Source organism: Macrosteles quadrilineatus, unplaced genomic scaffold (genome assembly GCF_028750875.1).
Source record: "Macrosteles quadrilineatus isolate MER2022 unplaced genomic scaffold, UCM_ALF_1.0 Scaffold_8__2_contigs__length_117827958, whole genome shotgun sequence".
Lineage (NCBI taxonomy): Eukaryota > Metazoa > Arthropoda > Insecta > Hemiptera > Cicadellidae > Macrosteles > Macrosteles quadrilineatus.
Window position 1 is genome coordinate 15,702,167 of NW_026542601.1, and position 16,259 is coordinate 15,718,425.

Below are 16,259 nucleotides of genomic sequence, written 5' to 3' on the forward strand. Positions count from 1 at the left end.
ATAATTCCATAACATTGTTTTTGGCAACTTTGACGATACTAATTGTTGAATAGGGGTAGAAACCGGCAAGAGTAGTAGTGGATGTAATAAAAATTGCGGCAGTGATCTTAGATTTTATCTAGCTAGCTTGGTCGTGACAAATGGAGATCTCTTAAGAGTCTTCATCACCCTGAGTTTTGGGGATATGGCCTTGGGGGGGAAGGTGTTGTAGACAGGAGGGTAGTGCGGGGTCATTATGCGCGCCATTATGAAAACATCGTAAACACACAACTACTAAATAGACATGTCGGTGATTCATCTGCCGCCTGAGCCAAGTTTTGTAAAAGGCTAGTAGCGAAGTAGCCTCCAACAAAACATGTTAATTTCGTCCCCCGTTTCGGAGGCCGTTTTTCAACAATGTTCTTGAAATTTGGTATAAATGTATTTGAATAGTTATATAAGAGCTCTTATACCACAAAAGGTTGAAAATGAAAAAAATAATTAGTTTTATTAAGTTTTGTCAGCATATCTGAAAGTATGCAAACCAACTGCTGTGCTTAATATAAGGAGGTTTTAACTGACTATGATAAGATCCCCGTGCGTAGAACGGGCACACAGCTAGTTAGTTTTATTAGTGTTTAAAAGTGACTCAATTTACGTTACTTTAAGATTTTTTTTGTACTTATACTATTGATTTTCTTGGATATATCATGTATGAGGGCCCCAGAACCAACAAGTTTTATCTGTAAGGGAAATAGTTAAGTTTTAACATATTTTCACACATTCCATCCGGAGCGAGGGACGTCCAAGGCATGTTTTTATTGTTTTCGCAGGGGTGAAGAAGACTCTTAATGAGGAGCACAGAAGACTCAGGATTTGTATCCCATCTCGACTAGGTCTAGAATGTAACTTGTAACGAGTTCACCTAACTTCAGTAGAGCTTGGTGGGAGAAGTCCACCTGAAATAAATTGTGCAAGTTTACAGGATTGATGGACTTAACATTTAAAGAATGATTTAATAAGAATTCAGATTCACTAGTTCATAAGAAGAAGGAATATATGTTTGAAAAAGGCATAACTAAATCAATCTAGATACTCAAGGAAATAGCAAATTAATTGCTTTTCTGCTTCTCTGGCCCTTGCGTTACAGTTTTCTATCAAAAGCCTTCTCCATTCAGACTGTTTGATATGGTACTTTACTTTTAACCAAAAAGATTCTTTAGCTAGGCTGAATAAAGGGTAAGCTTAACGTAGTATACTCTGTTCACAAAATGTAGGTGGTTTGAGAAGCGATTTCAACCCTATAATTTTTAAACATCATCCAACAGTTGATATATACATTGAGCTAAAAAAAGTTTTGGGGTTAATCTAGTAAACCTTCCCCTACTTACTTACTTTCCGTGTCCAGAAATCAGACTTCACACGATTGTGACCATTACACGCTAAGAACGACATCACGCGTACCCCGGGCGACACTGACATTTCAGCGGCAAACCCTTCTTGAACCGGAAGACTTCAAAAAACCACCCTTAAACCGCCTAAATTTTGTGAACAAACTATAGTCTGATTTTTACCGGAGTGCGGCTGGAGCTCAGCCCTACCTGCGAGGGACCCGACTCACGCACGCACACTCACCACCGGCCTAATTGCCTCAAAGCCCCGATCCCCTATTCACTAAGTAGAAATATAACATCTGTTGTATGATACCTCAAAATTGCAATTCATTTGATGTTAGATATACAGTAAAATGGTTAGTGTTAATAAATTTGTTGTTTAATTCAATGAAAAATGAGTCCAAACACGAAATGATTATGACAAGTAGCTAGCTAATAAAAACGTGTTAAAATATTCGTAGCGTTTACACTTTGTAAGCAAAATATATATTGTTTGGTATCATTTTACTAAGCATTTTGAGCTGAAGTCAAAAGCGTTACCAGATTTTATAACAAACGTAAAATTAAAAAATTGATAGTTTAATTTCCGTGAGCCAGCGATGACTCGCGCGGCAGGACAATGGTCCGTCCCACGTCCGTCCTAATCCCTTGCGTCTGTGTGTGTGAGGCCTGCGTGTGTGTGAGTAGGGTCGACCCTTCAGCCAGCCGCTTTCCGTCAACAATCACACTATATAGTTGCTTGCAATGGAGGGCTTCTCACTTCTAAATAATGTGGCTGATGTAATAGTGGCCAAAACCTTCGATCATACCCTCGATTATAAGATGGCGCATGATTTAGAAACGTTACAAGAATGACTCCTAATGATTTTGTGGTTCTGTTTAAGGCTTTTTTGTGCCAAAGATGGCAAAGAAATGTACATGTTATAGGTCTACAATTTCAGCCCTGAACTCCACACTCCACACCAGCGGGTTCGGGCCATCTACAATTTCCTGTCTCCAGACACGTCCACACATGCTGACTTGAGACAAGAGACATGAATCTTGTCTTTGTGTTTCCCAATGGTATAGGATCAGAAAAAACTGTATTTTGTCTCCAGAAACAAGGCCAATAATGTTTCCAGAGACAACTCGCCAATTGGACTAGGCTTAACCATTCAATGAGACTTCAGCTAACTGGTGTAGGTTGTCTTAATCCATTGGGCCAGCTGTATTGACTGCGATCTTAAGCACAGAAGTTGGGATAGAACTGGTACTCCCTGCTCGGATAGCCTATAGTACTCAATTTCAATTTCAATATTTGTCATGAGAGCCGAAGCCCCCTGACTACATACCCGGTACCTATCGTGAGACTTACCCGGGCCCCATGATGTAGGCCGAAGCTTACGCATCAACCTTTTGCACATCATGGGCGGATGACTTAAGGTCATCAGGCTCACCGGCTGCCGAAGCAGACCCTTCGGAAAGAGGGTTGCCCCTCAATCCTAACCAGGGTTTCCGGCTACTTGTTTAAGCGTCACTCCACCTGGGTTCCACTAGGTCGGGACCTAGAGGACCATAGTAGAGCGTCCCGACGCATTTAGTGCAAGCAACACTCGGGACCTATCTAATCCCTGACAGGCAAACCCGCCATCAATAGCCAGAAGGAAGGGGACCTTACACCACTACCCGATCGAGGCCTTACCCAGTTGCTGGGAAACCAGAGATAACCAGAGCGATAGATCCCCGGATACCTCTGGCGGGCTCGGACCCAGCACCCGATCTACTTCGTTTGCCCGTCAGACCCAACATCACTGCCAGGTCATCAGGGTTTCCCAAAAGGAGGCAGGTATAGAAGTGGGACCCACCCGGATGAACCTATCCACCAAAGGTGGCGACATCCTTGACTCAATTGAGGTTCCGGGAAGAACCCCCCACACTCAAGATAACCATACCGTCCGTGATCAGAGCCTATAGTACTGCCAAAATACACTCGATGACTCAAGAGAGTCAGCAGCACTGGTTAAAAAAACCATGGTTTTCCTTTTTTGTCGTTCTCAGGGCTGCCGAGTGGTGGCACCAAGTTCGGATGTTAGAAACTGAATTCCAAGCTGGTAGCAAGAATCTACAAGGATGGCTGCAAGCCAATACAACAGAGAAATGTAGTTATAGTACTGGTCACATGAACAGTAGAGGCAGAAGTTGGAACAATTTCACACTATTTACGTCATTAGGGCACAGGGTTAGTTAATTTGTAAGATGATACTCCAACAACAGCTGGCTAGAGTCAGTAACATTATTTCACATTTGCAATTTTTTTTGTCGACAGACTTAATATACCAGTTACTACCCTATAGCCTATACTTTTGACTATTAATTAACTAGACATTCTATACCCAATACCCATGTTAAATTTGTAGCCAGCTTTTTTACCAAAATAGTCGTAGTTGATGTGAGCTGACAGATTGTGTTGATTTAAATTACTGATTTCTGTTGAATACACAATCTGTTTTACCAATTCAAAGTAATGCTGTAGCAACTGTTATGACCCGTCAACATATAGATGGGACATCTACTTCAGTATACAATAGTCAATGCCTATACACAGGTTTTTGGTAAACTATGTAACAATACACTTACCAAGCTGATGCCCTACAGTGGCAGTGATTGACCATTAAAAGTAGTGATGCAAAACCCACCCAAAAGGCATGGGGTTATATTGTAAGTAAACATTATTTATGATCAACGCAAGCCCACTCTAATATTAGTCGCCACTGGTGTCCTAGAAAATTCTGTCTTGCAACTTAATTCAGACCAACAATATTTAATTATCTGAATAGAATTAGATTGAAAAAGGCCGTGTAAGTTTGGTGTGTAAATCTAACTACTAAATCAACATTGCGCATGTAAAGTTTGGGCTTGTTAAATTACTGAAAAGGACAGGACTATACCCAATTTCAGGTTAGGTAGAGGCAAGCTATGCAGCACTAGAACAGCTAATTAGGTTATAAAGTCTGAGGACAGTTTTTGGTCCAGATTGAGTTATAGTAATTTTAATCTAATACATGTTCACATTCAGACTCTGCTATACCTAGTGATTCGTTCAAAATCTTATCTTTGGCATTGACAACACACACGTTACAAACAGTAATTATTTATTAACAAAAATATTACATCATTAACATAAATAAGACATTTAAGTCATCAAAGCACAGTGTCAGCATCAACCCACCAGCTTCTCAAATCCGCATTTGATTTATAATACATAAAGCGATACATTGCATTATACAATAGTGAACATTTTATACATGGACCGCTTTAATTTATTTTACAAATATTTGTATACATTGTAATTAAAATACAAAGTGCAATGTCCCCACCTAACATTAATATTATTCAAAACAGGATAGGAACTTTGTCATTGCAAAGTACTGTTTGAATACATATCGATACATTTAATAAACTCATAACAAATAATATATTTATATACCAGTTATAATACTTTATGCTTACAATATAATGTTATATACAGCTATAATACAGTATAGGTGCTCTTGCTCTTTGTTTACATTGATTATTATGTAATTTTTAGTGTCATTAATGTCAACAACTAAAATTTTAACTACTATAAGAGACAGAAAGATATCATGTGAGAAACTGCACAGCTCAGAACTCTTAAGATGTAAATTGAATATCACTCACTTTCTCCAAAAATCACACTGGAGTCACAAGCCTTTCTAGGAACAACCAGCACATAAAAGTAAGGTACAGAGGAAACACGCTTATGGAACAATGGTGAACTTTCAACACTGCGGAAATTCCTATCGCACAAGGTACAGGGTCTTTCTCCACCGTGAACGTTGTAGTAGGGATGAGGGTGAGGGGACGGTGTTGGACTTTGCCCTAGACACCAGCACTAGTGCTAGACACCTCTTAATTGTACCATGAAGTGTATAATCTATTCCTTACTTCTTTGTACAATAGTAAAACAAGATTAAAAAAAAAACATTGGAGTCACTTAATTGTGTAACATCAGAGTTTTTTTCCACAAACTGTGACTAAAAAAAGTTATACAAACAGCTGTATCAGAAAAAGTACAGATAGAAAATGTTGAGTTTTAATGTTCTGGGCTATGCCAGCTCCTGACCCTGATTCTTACTGTCAACAAACCATACAATATTTGAAACTAAAAACTGTATCATTACAAAACTTCACTAAGCAAAACTGTACAATACGGGTGAAAATAATTAAACCTAAATTCAGTTCAATACTTCAAACTAACATTGAAAAAGTATTTTATTTTCATTTAAAAAAATAAACATTTGAGGCCATGTATGGTCAATAATTTAAGGGATGGTCAAGTAATTTCTTTAACTATTAAACATCTGTTAGTGACCCTTTCCACTTGTAGGTGGCGGTGGCTGCGACATCCCGTTCCACTCATATGTCGTGATATCAGCTTTTTTCTTTAAAACAAAGTTTTTTATGTATACCATAATGTCATAATAAACGTCTCAAACATGAACAACAATATTAAAATCTTGATGTTTTTGGCATAGGGGTTGCACGCAACGCCTGGTTTGTTTCTTTTTAAATGAGTTTATAGAAGGGAGAAACTGGTTTCTCTTTTTTTGTTGAATTCTCCAACTTCAATGGGTCGATACAAGCTTTTTAAATTAATTTATTTCATTGTTGTCAGAAAAGAAAATGTATGCTTTCAACAAGGTATTTTTGACAGTTAACAAACATTAGATCCCATTCTTTATTTTCCAATATTGTATGATTTGTCACAAATAAAAGGAATACCAAAGGTTAGATTGTGACATATTGACAGGACATCAGTATCATTCCTAGCTTAGTCTAACATGAAGTGTGTAATTTAAAGAATCTGAAATATAAAAATACACATAAACACATAATACTTTTTGCATAGGTAACAAGAAATAATTCAACAGACTTTGTATAATTATTGTAAAACATTACAACTATATACAGTGTTTTTTTTATGCAACCCAAATTACAGTACTGAGATTGTACGTAAACCGTAAAGTTTATGGACAAATCAAGCTCACATATGTTGGTAGCCCTGCTACTCTTACTTCATTTCCCATTAGCTGATATGCCTTTTACATGGTTTAGCCACATAGAAGAAAGAAACAGAGGATAAATTCAATTGTACACGTAAGCTGGTGTCAAGAGCAAATCTATTCGTTTTCCCCTCTCGCTCTCCTTTCCCTCTCGCAATGATGTAATACAGAGCTAACGTTGAAGGAAGCACTGTGCGCTACAAGAGCTGTACAACAATGCTATGTGGCCATCACCGTTCGGGCTTTTCCTTGCTTGTCCTTCCAAGTACATTTCTGGTCCAACATACCAGAACTAAAAGCGCACAGTTGTTCCATAAGCTTGTATCCTTTGTATATAACTCCTCTGTGGTTTAGAATAATTAACAATTTATTATGAATAAGACTCAACATGGTACTCTCACAAGCTTAAAGAGTATACGTATTGTAGAAGAATACATTATAAGTAAATCATTTGTTTTATGTTGGGAAATTTTATCATGTTTTAGGTGAGATTCTAGTACGTAATGCATAAACTACGGGTTATAAACTATAAAATCAATAATGTAATATTTATTTTTTAATATTATTTTATCCGTGTTAAAGAACATGGGTTGAGTTTTAGAGAAAAATATGTTCAAAAGCTTATTCAAAATTGATTCCTAACAACACTAAACTGTGTGGATAACAAAGCAAATCAGCATATCAAAATGATTGGTAACAAAGTAGGCTAGAGGAAGCAGGGCTGCCAACTTAAGAGCTTATTTTTTGTCCAAACAATGCCTCTGTATCTACTTATATTTTTAGTTACCCAAGTTAAAAAAAAAACAAAAAAACACCCTGTACACAAATATTAATCATACATGTTTCAATACCTACCGGCATAGGCCTACACAATAATAATATTAAAATCAGCCTATATAAAAATACAAAAATAGTTCTTTTTTTTTAATTCAGAGTTTAAAAATGTATCATTAAATAATTTAAAACATATCAGCGAGAGTATAAATTAATACAAACACAATAATATTAAAATTAAATAGGCCTAGTTAAAACTTTCTACACTTATATCTTAATAACCTTTTTAAATAGGCCTTTATTTATGGCAATTACTAAGGATGTACATTTTTAATGCAACTTACAAGCAAGCTAATACCGTAGACAAATATTAAAGCAAATAAGTTAAGAGTTTAAAAATTGTTCTGTCTAAACTAGCAAAATATTAAGAAATAAGCTGATTGAAGAATAAAACCTTGCTACTTTATACAAACAACACAAGTTTGATTAGACTAATTATTCACAAAATGTGATTCAACAGGTCAATAAAATAAAACCATAATAAGAATAAATATGAAAAACAACAAATGTCAGCTAGTTTATCACCAATTAAATATAAATATTTTCTTTTGTTTGGTCATATGTTATGTTAACAATTCCCTTTTGTGATAGCGTTTATCTGCTAACTATAGCCTACATCTGTTTTAATTGGAACAGATCAGAGAGTATTCTTGATTATTTGTAGTTTAAATAACTTGATCACATTTAAGCCCATTTGCTTACTAATACACTAAACCCAAAATGGATGCATTTTCTTCTACCCATGAATAATTTTCAAATCACCAACCGATTTCATTCCCTTGCAAACATAAGCCAGAATCCAAAATTTGAAAAAAATTGTCTTTTGATTTTTTTTTTACATTTGGGATTTGTCAAGCTAAGATACAGGTGAATACCTCGAAATACCAAAGTTGGTGCTTAAAAATAATCATAAAATCACACGACTAAACCCTATTTGATTTTTATAATGTTTGAAGAAATGTGTGCCAGTATATACACTGTTAGCTCAGGGAGTGTGCCCTGACCAACGTCCGAGGGACTCGACTCACCCTCAATGATCCGTCCTAATCCCTTGTACAGCTCGTGACATCTATGCTGGCACTTGGCCGATCGCTACTAGTAGCTTGTTCAAAACCATTATGTCCCGTCATGCGGGTTGCATCAACTGTCCTCGCCAACCATATGAAGGCGCTCAAGTACATAATACAAGGGGAGTCAACCCCGTGAGGCAGCGGAAATGTTTGCAGTCCGGTCTTTTCCCTACCTCCACCCTCCTCCCGCCTACACTGCCCGCGCTAGGCCAAGTGCCAGCTTAGATGTCACGAGCAGTATATGTGTACGTGTGTGTATGAGACCTGTATGTGAGTAGTACCGACCCTTCAGCCAGCCGCACTCTACAGGATATAGTAATCATTTAGTTTCAAATTTAAGAAAAGTACGGTAATTTACTAACAAGGAAGCCTTTAGTAAAGTTACTTGCACATCAAATGGCACGGTAAAAATTGTGCTTAGGGACTTAACTATGGGGATACAATTTTCAAACTAGAATACACTAAGTCATATGGGCCTAATGACAAATCACAAAAAGTGTTCACATTGTATTTTAATATTTTTGAATTATAATTAATCAAAGCCCTAACTATGTTTCTCTGTTTGACAATCCTGACATCACTGTATTTAATTGATTACGACTATAACGATGAAAACAATTAGGGACAAAATATATAATTTATTTTAATTTAGGGGTGATGCCTCATGCTGCTTTCAGTAATAAAGTCACACCACAAGACATCTCATAAGACAAATAGTTTTAGGTTAAAACAGTAAATTAAAAACTGACTTTTTCTTGAATAGGCCTATTTGAAACAAATTCAGCTTGGTTTTTCGAAGAATAAACCATCATAAGTCTGCCGAACTGTTATCGGTGTCAAACGAGTAACCTTCTATTATCAGGCAAGCACATTGTCCACTAAAATATTGAGGTAGGGCCTATAGGTATTTCCTTAATTTTCAAAAGTGGAGAGTTCATTGTTTTAAATTAATTCTGCATGACTACAAGCACTCTTGCTAGTGCACTACCTCCTTTCAATATCTTGATGTAAAAATATACTGACTCAGACATTTCAACTAGGCCCTATAGGCCTAGTACAGTAGCCACTAGGTTAAAAGCATTAAAATAAGGCCTAACAGTTTTTTTTTCTCATTGGTCAGAAAACACTTGGACTATAATGACTCACTGTGATTCCAGTAATGATTTCCAGGCCTAGTAAAGGAGTAAAGTACCTCTGGAACATAAGCTGCAGCTCACAACTGGAAAAAATTGAACTAAATCAATAAATCTTTTAGCATTTAAATAAATGTTGAAAAATGCAAACACTTTAATCACACATTACTTCAACTAAACTTTGAATTTAGATATACTTATCTTGAACGATATATTTTCTGCACATTAAAATATGCTGAAAATTAGAAATATAGAAGGAAAATACATTGTTATTTTGTATTACATTTCTATCCCTACCTAATAAAAATAATCTAAGGTTTATTCCAATTTTTAAGTCACGTTTTCATATTTTTGTGATGTTGATATGGGTCAGGGCAAGCGACATCAACAGAAAAGCAACAGGTAGCCTTAAGTGGCAGAATTGCAGACCTCAGACACAAACAAATAGAGTATCTAGATATGCATATAAATTGAGAGAGAGACATCAGCAAACTGATTAGAGTCAGGCAGCTTAGCACCTAGCAGTAATAGTTTTCCAGCCCTGTACACTGCGGAACCTACTTACAACATAGTATCTAATCTGACTGTTTTCCTAGACCCTTTCAATGTGCATTATGAGCGATCTGTGACTCGTCTCAAGCCAGTCAATTAGGGCCTATAGTGGGAGAAGAATACAATATTTGATATAGATTCGTGATCACGGATGATCCTAGAGTCCTATATGAGGACCATTCAGAAAGTTTTGTTCTGACGCCGCTAGGCCCACGCTGATCTAGTACATTTTTATGCGTGCGCACTCGTGACAACTGGAACATTCTTAGTCGGGCTGCTCATTTTTTCACAATTTCAACTTAAGATTTGCGCTGCAATTGAAAATCCCGCCAGTTGTAAGGTGCGCGATCAATGGAACAGTTTTTGTTGGCAAAAAACTTAAAACCGATAGACATTTATCGCCGAGTGTGAAGTTTACTGAAACAACGTAATGAATGAAATATCTGTGTGAAAATAGTGCATTCTTCAGTTTAAAACTGGCCGAACTGACATTCATTACCGGTAGTCATGACGAAGGGAAGAGCAGGTACGCCCGAGCAATGTGACTGATGGAACTAGTCGCAAAAGTTGATTAAAAGGTTCGGGAAAACCGCCAATTCATGATAACAGAGTTTTCGTTTTGTTTCCCTCAAGTTTCGTGGACTTGTTGTTTGAAATTGTTAAACAACAAACCATTAGGGTAGGCTACCCTACATTGTTTCCGCGAACTTCACACACTTGGCCATAAATATTTATTGGTTTTATGTTTTTTTGCCAACAAAATGAGTATCATTTACCGCACCTCACAACTGGCGGGTTTTTCAAATCAAAGTGCCTATCTAAGTACCTACAAATTACAAAAAAAAAAAAGGCAGCGCTAGGATAAGTTATTCCTGTTGTCACAGCCAACTGAGTTGCCGAGTGTGCACACACCAAAATGTACAAGATAGGCGTCCGCCTATAGGCGTCAGAACGCTGAAATAGCCCTTGTATATTCCAAAGTCACAAAGTATCAAAGATTTACTTTTCCTTGCTATTACCAGTTTGAAGAATCAAGAATCGGAATTAAAATTCCCATTTTAAGATTTAGGCCTAACCAAATAATTCACAGCTCAAACCAGGTTAATCAACGGTTGCCAAAATCCACGACCCATTCAAAATTTTAAGATTTTTGCGGTTGAGTGGGTACCCTAACTTACTGTCCCAAACTTCATCAACAAACAAACAGACATAGCGAATATGTCTAAGTTATATCGGTTCAATAACCTGTTATTGAGTTATAGCTCGTATAAGAGAATAGGATTAAGTAACTAATCTTTTTTAGGTAAAAATAATAGCCTACGCTATATTGGATTAAGAAATGAAACTATTCTAAACTAACCTAACATAATTAACCAAACTTGCTGTGTACTTTAGGGTAAGTTACGTTTGATAACAAAAAAGGCATATGGGGAATAGGCTACGGTTTTTTTAATTTTGAAATGTTACAGCAAGTTTGTTTAGTTAGGCCTAGTTTAGTTTTAGAACAGTTTCATTTCAATAAAATATGTTTTTGTATTGTTTGTTAGTAGGTACTGAACAATATTTATTTGCAGCTGATAAGTTTCAATTTGTTAATATCAATATATCGATAAAAAAATAAAACATCGATATATCAAAAAGAAATCATCGATAATAATGAATGTTCCCCTTGTAACAGGAAAGTACCGAATGAAAATATAAGAAGTTGGCCTAAAGAATCTGTCTGTCCCAGAAGCTATCATAGTTTTAGTTATATCTTAAGCAAAGTTTACGTCTAAGATAAATCTAACCGTTGCATAGAAAATTGCGTACTCACCTAGATCTAGTTATGACCAAGTTAGTATTGTTCAGAGTCAAAACGTCGCACTCTCACTCTTTGCTTGTAGTGGTATTCTTTCAGATAACTCTTGAGACTTTTGGGTAGACGTAGTTGAGACACACCATCATATGTCGCTTTACTACAAATAACAGCCCTACAAAGATGCTGTAGAGGAAAAGGAAAGTTCCGATGAAGAGGGATTGTTAACATAGGCTCAAAAAACATGCAACAGGATGGGTCCTTGTAGTGTTCTATGAGACCACATACTGTAGATGATGCAAAAACTCCAGGATCATGAGAATCAAAGCTGAACCTATGATTCCATTGTTCAATGCGAGCATGCAATGATCGCCCGTATTTACGAAAACTAACTGAAAAAAGATACTCTTCTTGTGCAGAATCCCGTAACAGAAATGTACCTTCTGGTCTACCTTCAAGTAACCTTTCTGCTTCATACCTGTCCATTTTACCCCAATAGAAGGAGCAAGATGTAATTTGTAATAGGTCAGGCACTAGACAGTGAATATAATCAACTTGAGTATGGACAACTCTTTGTGTAACATCCAGCTGTGATAGTGCAGATAGCGCTGCTGATTGAAATAAAGCAGTGATATTGTCAACTGTGAGTTCTGGAGGAATGACAACTTGGATATGCGGTGCAGGGCGGAATCCAGGAGGAGGGTCGACTCCCTCAGCAATTTCACGAGCTCGTTCAAGTCTTGCTCTTTCATCGCAATCTTCTATAGGATAATCTTCTGGGTTGAATTTTGATAGATCAATAACTGGACGTGTTCTTAAAAAACAATCTCTTTCTTCTTCTCCACTACTAGAATCGCTATTCACCGTAGACTCATTTTTTCTTTGTTGAAGGGAAGTTGAGCCAAAAACAACACCTGCGCCCAAATGGTGGTCTTCAGTTCGTCTGTAACCTGTGCAAACACATGAGTCACAGCCCATATTAGGTTCTGCAATATCGTTTTCGGACCCAGCAGCACTACTACTACTTCCGCTTTTAAGTCTAGCACAGTTAAATCTTAAAACCCATGAATGGTGCCTTTTCTTTTTACTGCTGCCACCAGAAACATCTTTGGAAACGCCAATACATTTCTGTGTCCCGTTGTGTCTCATGGCTTTAGAACATAACTTCAAATCATTGCTGATTGAACAGGCCTGTCCATCTTGTGAAACAGATAATACAGCAGCAGCAGACGCTTCTGAGGAATTTTGGTTGACGAAATTGGCTGGTAAACCTAGGCCAGCTGTGGACGGTCTCAGCTCTGGTAAAATTGAGTTGCCGTTATCTTCTGAATGTCTAGTACTCTCTGAATTGTTGCTATATATGTTTTCAAAATGATCATCAACACCAAAATTAGCTTGGTTATTCCCATTGTTATCATGAGACAGATTATTCTGTTCAATTGTATTCCCACTATTAGCATAGCAAGTGGAGTTGCTTCCAGAGACAATATCATTCACTTCTTTTACTTCCATTGTTCCAAATATTCCTTTAAGGTCACTTATTCTTTGGCCCATTATTTTCTCAATAATATTGGCCTAAGACGTTGTGGCCAAAGCACAAGCTAATAAGGCATGAGTGAAAATTCACGTGTATGGAAGTCAACAAATTCATGTCTTTAAACCATATCAAAATTTCAAAAGGAAAAGATCACATATACCTTGGAATAAGGAGTGGTTTGTGAGCATAGAAGTCAGAAAATGTTTTGTCAGTCTAGTACGTAGTTAATCCAACCTCCTGCCATTGTCGAGATGGGTGGTCTTGCAGAATCAAATACGTCAAAAAGCTACAATTATCGCATTTACACATGTGTTTCACGCCAGTATATTGTCCTCTTAGGTTCACAACCAAGCGTTATTAATGATTGAAGGATGTATTTCGACAATAGAAAAACAACTGCACAGCACACCATTAAACTTGACAATTGCAGAAAACAGAACACGAACAGCCATATCAATGTTCCCTAAACATGTCAGTCAACCCATTCATTCTCCTTTCCATAACACTGCCCTTATCTGTTTTGTGTTTATATTAAGCCAGTACATTAAGGCAGGATTATACGTATAAACAATCACTATCTAAATATATGCAGGTTGTAATGTATGTTTATTCAAAATGTAAATGTGATGTATATAAAAATGCTGATGAATCTTATTTTATCAAAACAAATCACAAACAACTTAAAGCAATCATACACGTAGATCGGGGAACTTGTGTAATCGTTATAGTTCATCCATTCAGTATTTTTTATCATGGACTAACCTAACCACCAACACAAGTAAAAGTAGACAATCATCCCATTGTAAATTTGGAAGTTCGTTTTTCGAGCCTAGTTAATGTCCGGTGACACTGATCGCTAGTGTCGACGAAATTTTGTTTCCATTATTTTTGGCCTTTTGGGGTAGTTTCATGATTTGTGCTTTACTGTTTGGTTATATAACCAAACAGGTGTATGCCAACCCTGGTTCCTGGGCTAGAAAAAATATGCTGTACTGGCTAATATACATATACAAATGTTTTCTCCTGTCAAATCCTAAAAAGCACGGCAGACAAAAATCTGCCTATTCTTGTACCGTTAAAAAATAATATTTTAAACAAAAATATTATTTTTAGTATCTCTAATCTTTAATATTAAACTTAGTGTAGTTCAAACTTATTGGTGTCACACACGAACTTACTCATAATAGCAGAGCCAATTATTCATTTTACTGTAGACATGAGCTGTCAGGGATTTACCAGCTTATTATAAAACCATAGATAAAACATACTCCTCATGTTTTATCTATGCATTTACCAACCATCCCGACCATTTCCCTACGTTGGGCCAACAATGTGTGCTATTTGGGTGGATGTATCATCGGTTATGTTATTATTATTATTGATTCGGAAGTTGATGTGCAGCGCGACAGCCTTGTTCTTAATTATTATGAGGTAGACATTTTCACAGGGTGATGTTGTTTAGTCAAATGTTTATTTTATCAAATTTAAGATTGCCTGTTTGAATGTCTGTGGGAACAACAATAGTCCCCGGTAAAATATCATCCGCCGCAAAAAGTATGCATAATATACTATAAAAATACCATTCGTGATAATAAGGTTGCTGCCAAGATTGGAGAGAAGGCAATTATTTTTAAATAATAAAGATGAGAGGGCCCAAACGGAATGATGTTGTTGTTTTAAGTAATGATCTGGTTGCTATAGGATATAAGTTTATGGTTTTATTTTACGAGTATAATTATAAATGTATACAGCTTTAATCTTAGTATAAAACCGTTTTGTTATAGTATTCTGTCGTCATAATACTGTACAATTAGTCGTTGTAACCAAGTAGTATGTTTTAATTATCATAGATAAAATGTTTTATCTAAGTTGTAACCTGAGGATTGTTATGTGGACTAGCTATTCATTTGCTCTTTCACTGTTTGCCTGAACTGAACTGTCAATCTCGTCACCTGTCAGTTGTCTCTATCACTCTCTCTTGACCGAGGCCGAATCCGAATCGACCTATAATACAGTTTTATTATAAGGACAGTTTGAATTGGTCAAAAGTACTATATAGTTCTTTTCTTCAATATAAACGTTGGTTTTTGGTACTGCTACTTTTCCTTAGAGCCGGTGGAATATATATAAGATATATATAAGAATTATTTTTACGTACAAACACATCACTATTTACAACTATTATCGTTAGTGCTTCACCTTATTTCTTATTCCCTTAATTGATGTCTTAATGTATAATTTTTGTGTTTTCTGTCTGGACTCCAAAATGTTGGTTTATGCTATGAAAATGATCAAACATTAGTGAACGATTTTTTTAGCAAACCATCATGAACTTTTAAAGCTTGGCGTTGTTAACGTATAAAAGGTTTGTGGACTGTGTATTTAATTACTTATTTGTATATTTGCCAATGGCTTTACGCAAATTTTACAGTTTGATTAGGCCTAAAAATGATTATCATAACATTTGATGACACTATCAAAACTTTCAAATAATTATTTTGTTTGTATTTTGCTTTGGTTAAAGCGTATTCAAATCCACTAATTAAATTCTGTATTTGTGTGTGTATGTATGTTGTTAAACGCATTAATGTCCTTATTTCTCAGTGTTTCGTGGAGGAAAAGACAAAAGCACCTTTGTTAATGAAAATTTCAACCCGAATAAAGTGTGCAGTAGTGAGGTTGAGGTAGTATTTTGGGGTAGCGGATTTTTATTCCCCTGGAATTTTACCCCCTGGGCAAACGTGACGTCACAAACCAGGGGGTAAAATTCCGGCCGCGAACTTTTGAGTTTTGTGACAACAGCTCGATGGATTAAACGCGGAATTAAACATATATTTTCACGGTTGTGAATTTAATCAGAACACATCAAATTATAAAAACCTAGAGTGTACGGCCCGGA

General features: G+C 36.4%; 1 protein-coding gene across 1 annotated transcript; it reads right to left on the reverse strand.

The window, feature by feature from the left end:
- Positions 1-4,487: 4,487 nt before the first annotated feature.
- On the reverse strand, positions 4,488-13,817 carry LOC129000072 (uncharacterized). The gene is made up of 2 exons (XM_054426945.1): positions 11,842-13,817; positions 4,488-9,559 (listed from the first exon to the last, which is right to left on the reverse strand). The coding sequence occupies exon 1, from the start codon at positions 13,375-13,377 to the stop codon at positions 11,863-11,865; it is 1,515 nt and encodes a 504-aa protein (XP_054282920.1). The 5' UTR covers positions 13,378-13,817; the 3' UTR covers positions 4,488-9,559; positions 11,842-11,862.
- Between the last annotated feature and the right edge of the window lie 2,442 nt (positions 13,818-16,259).

What these genes read in the sequence shown, in the direction of transcription:
- LOC129000072 (XM_054426945.1), bottom strand. Translation starts at nt 13,377, where the DNA reads ATGGGCCAAAGAATAAGTGACCTTAAAGGAATATTTGGAACAATGGAA.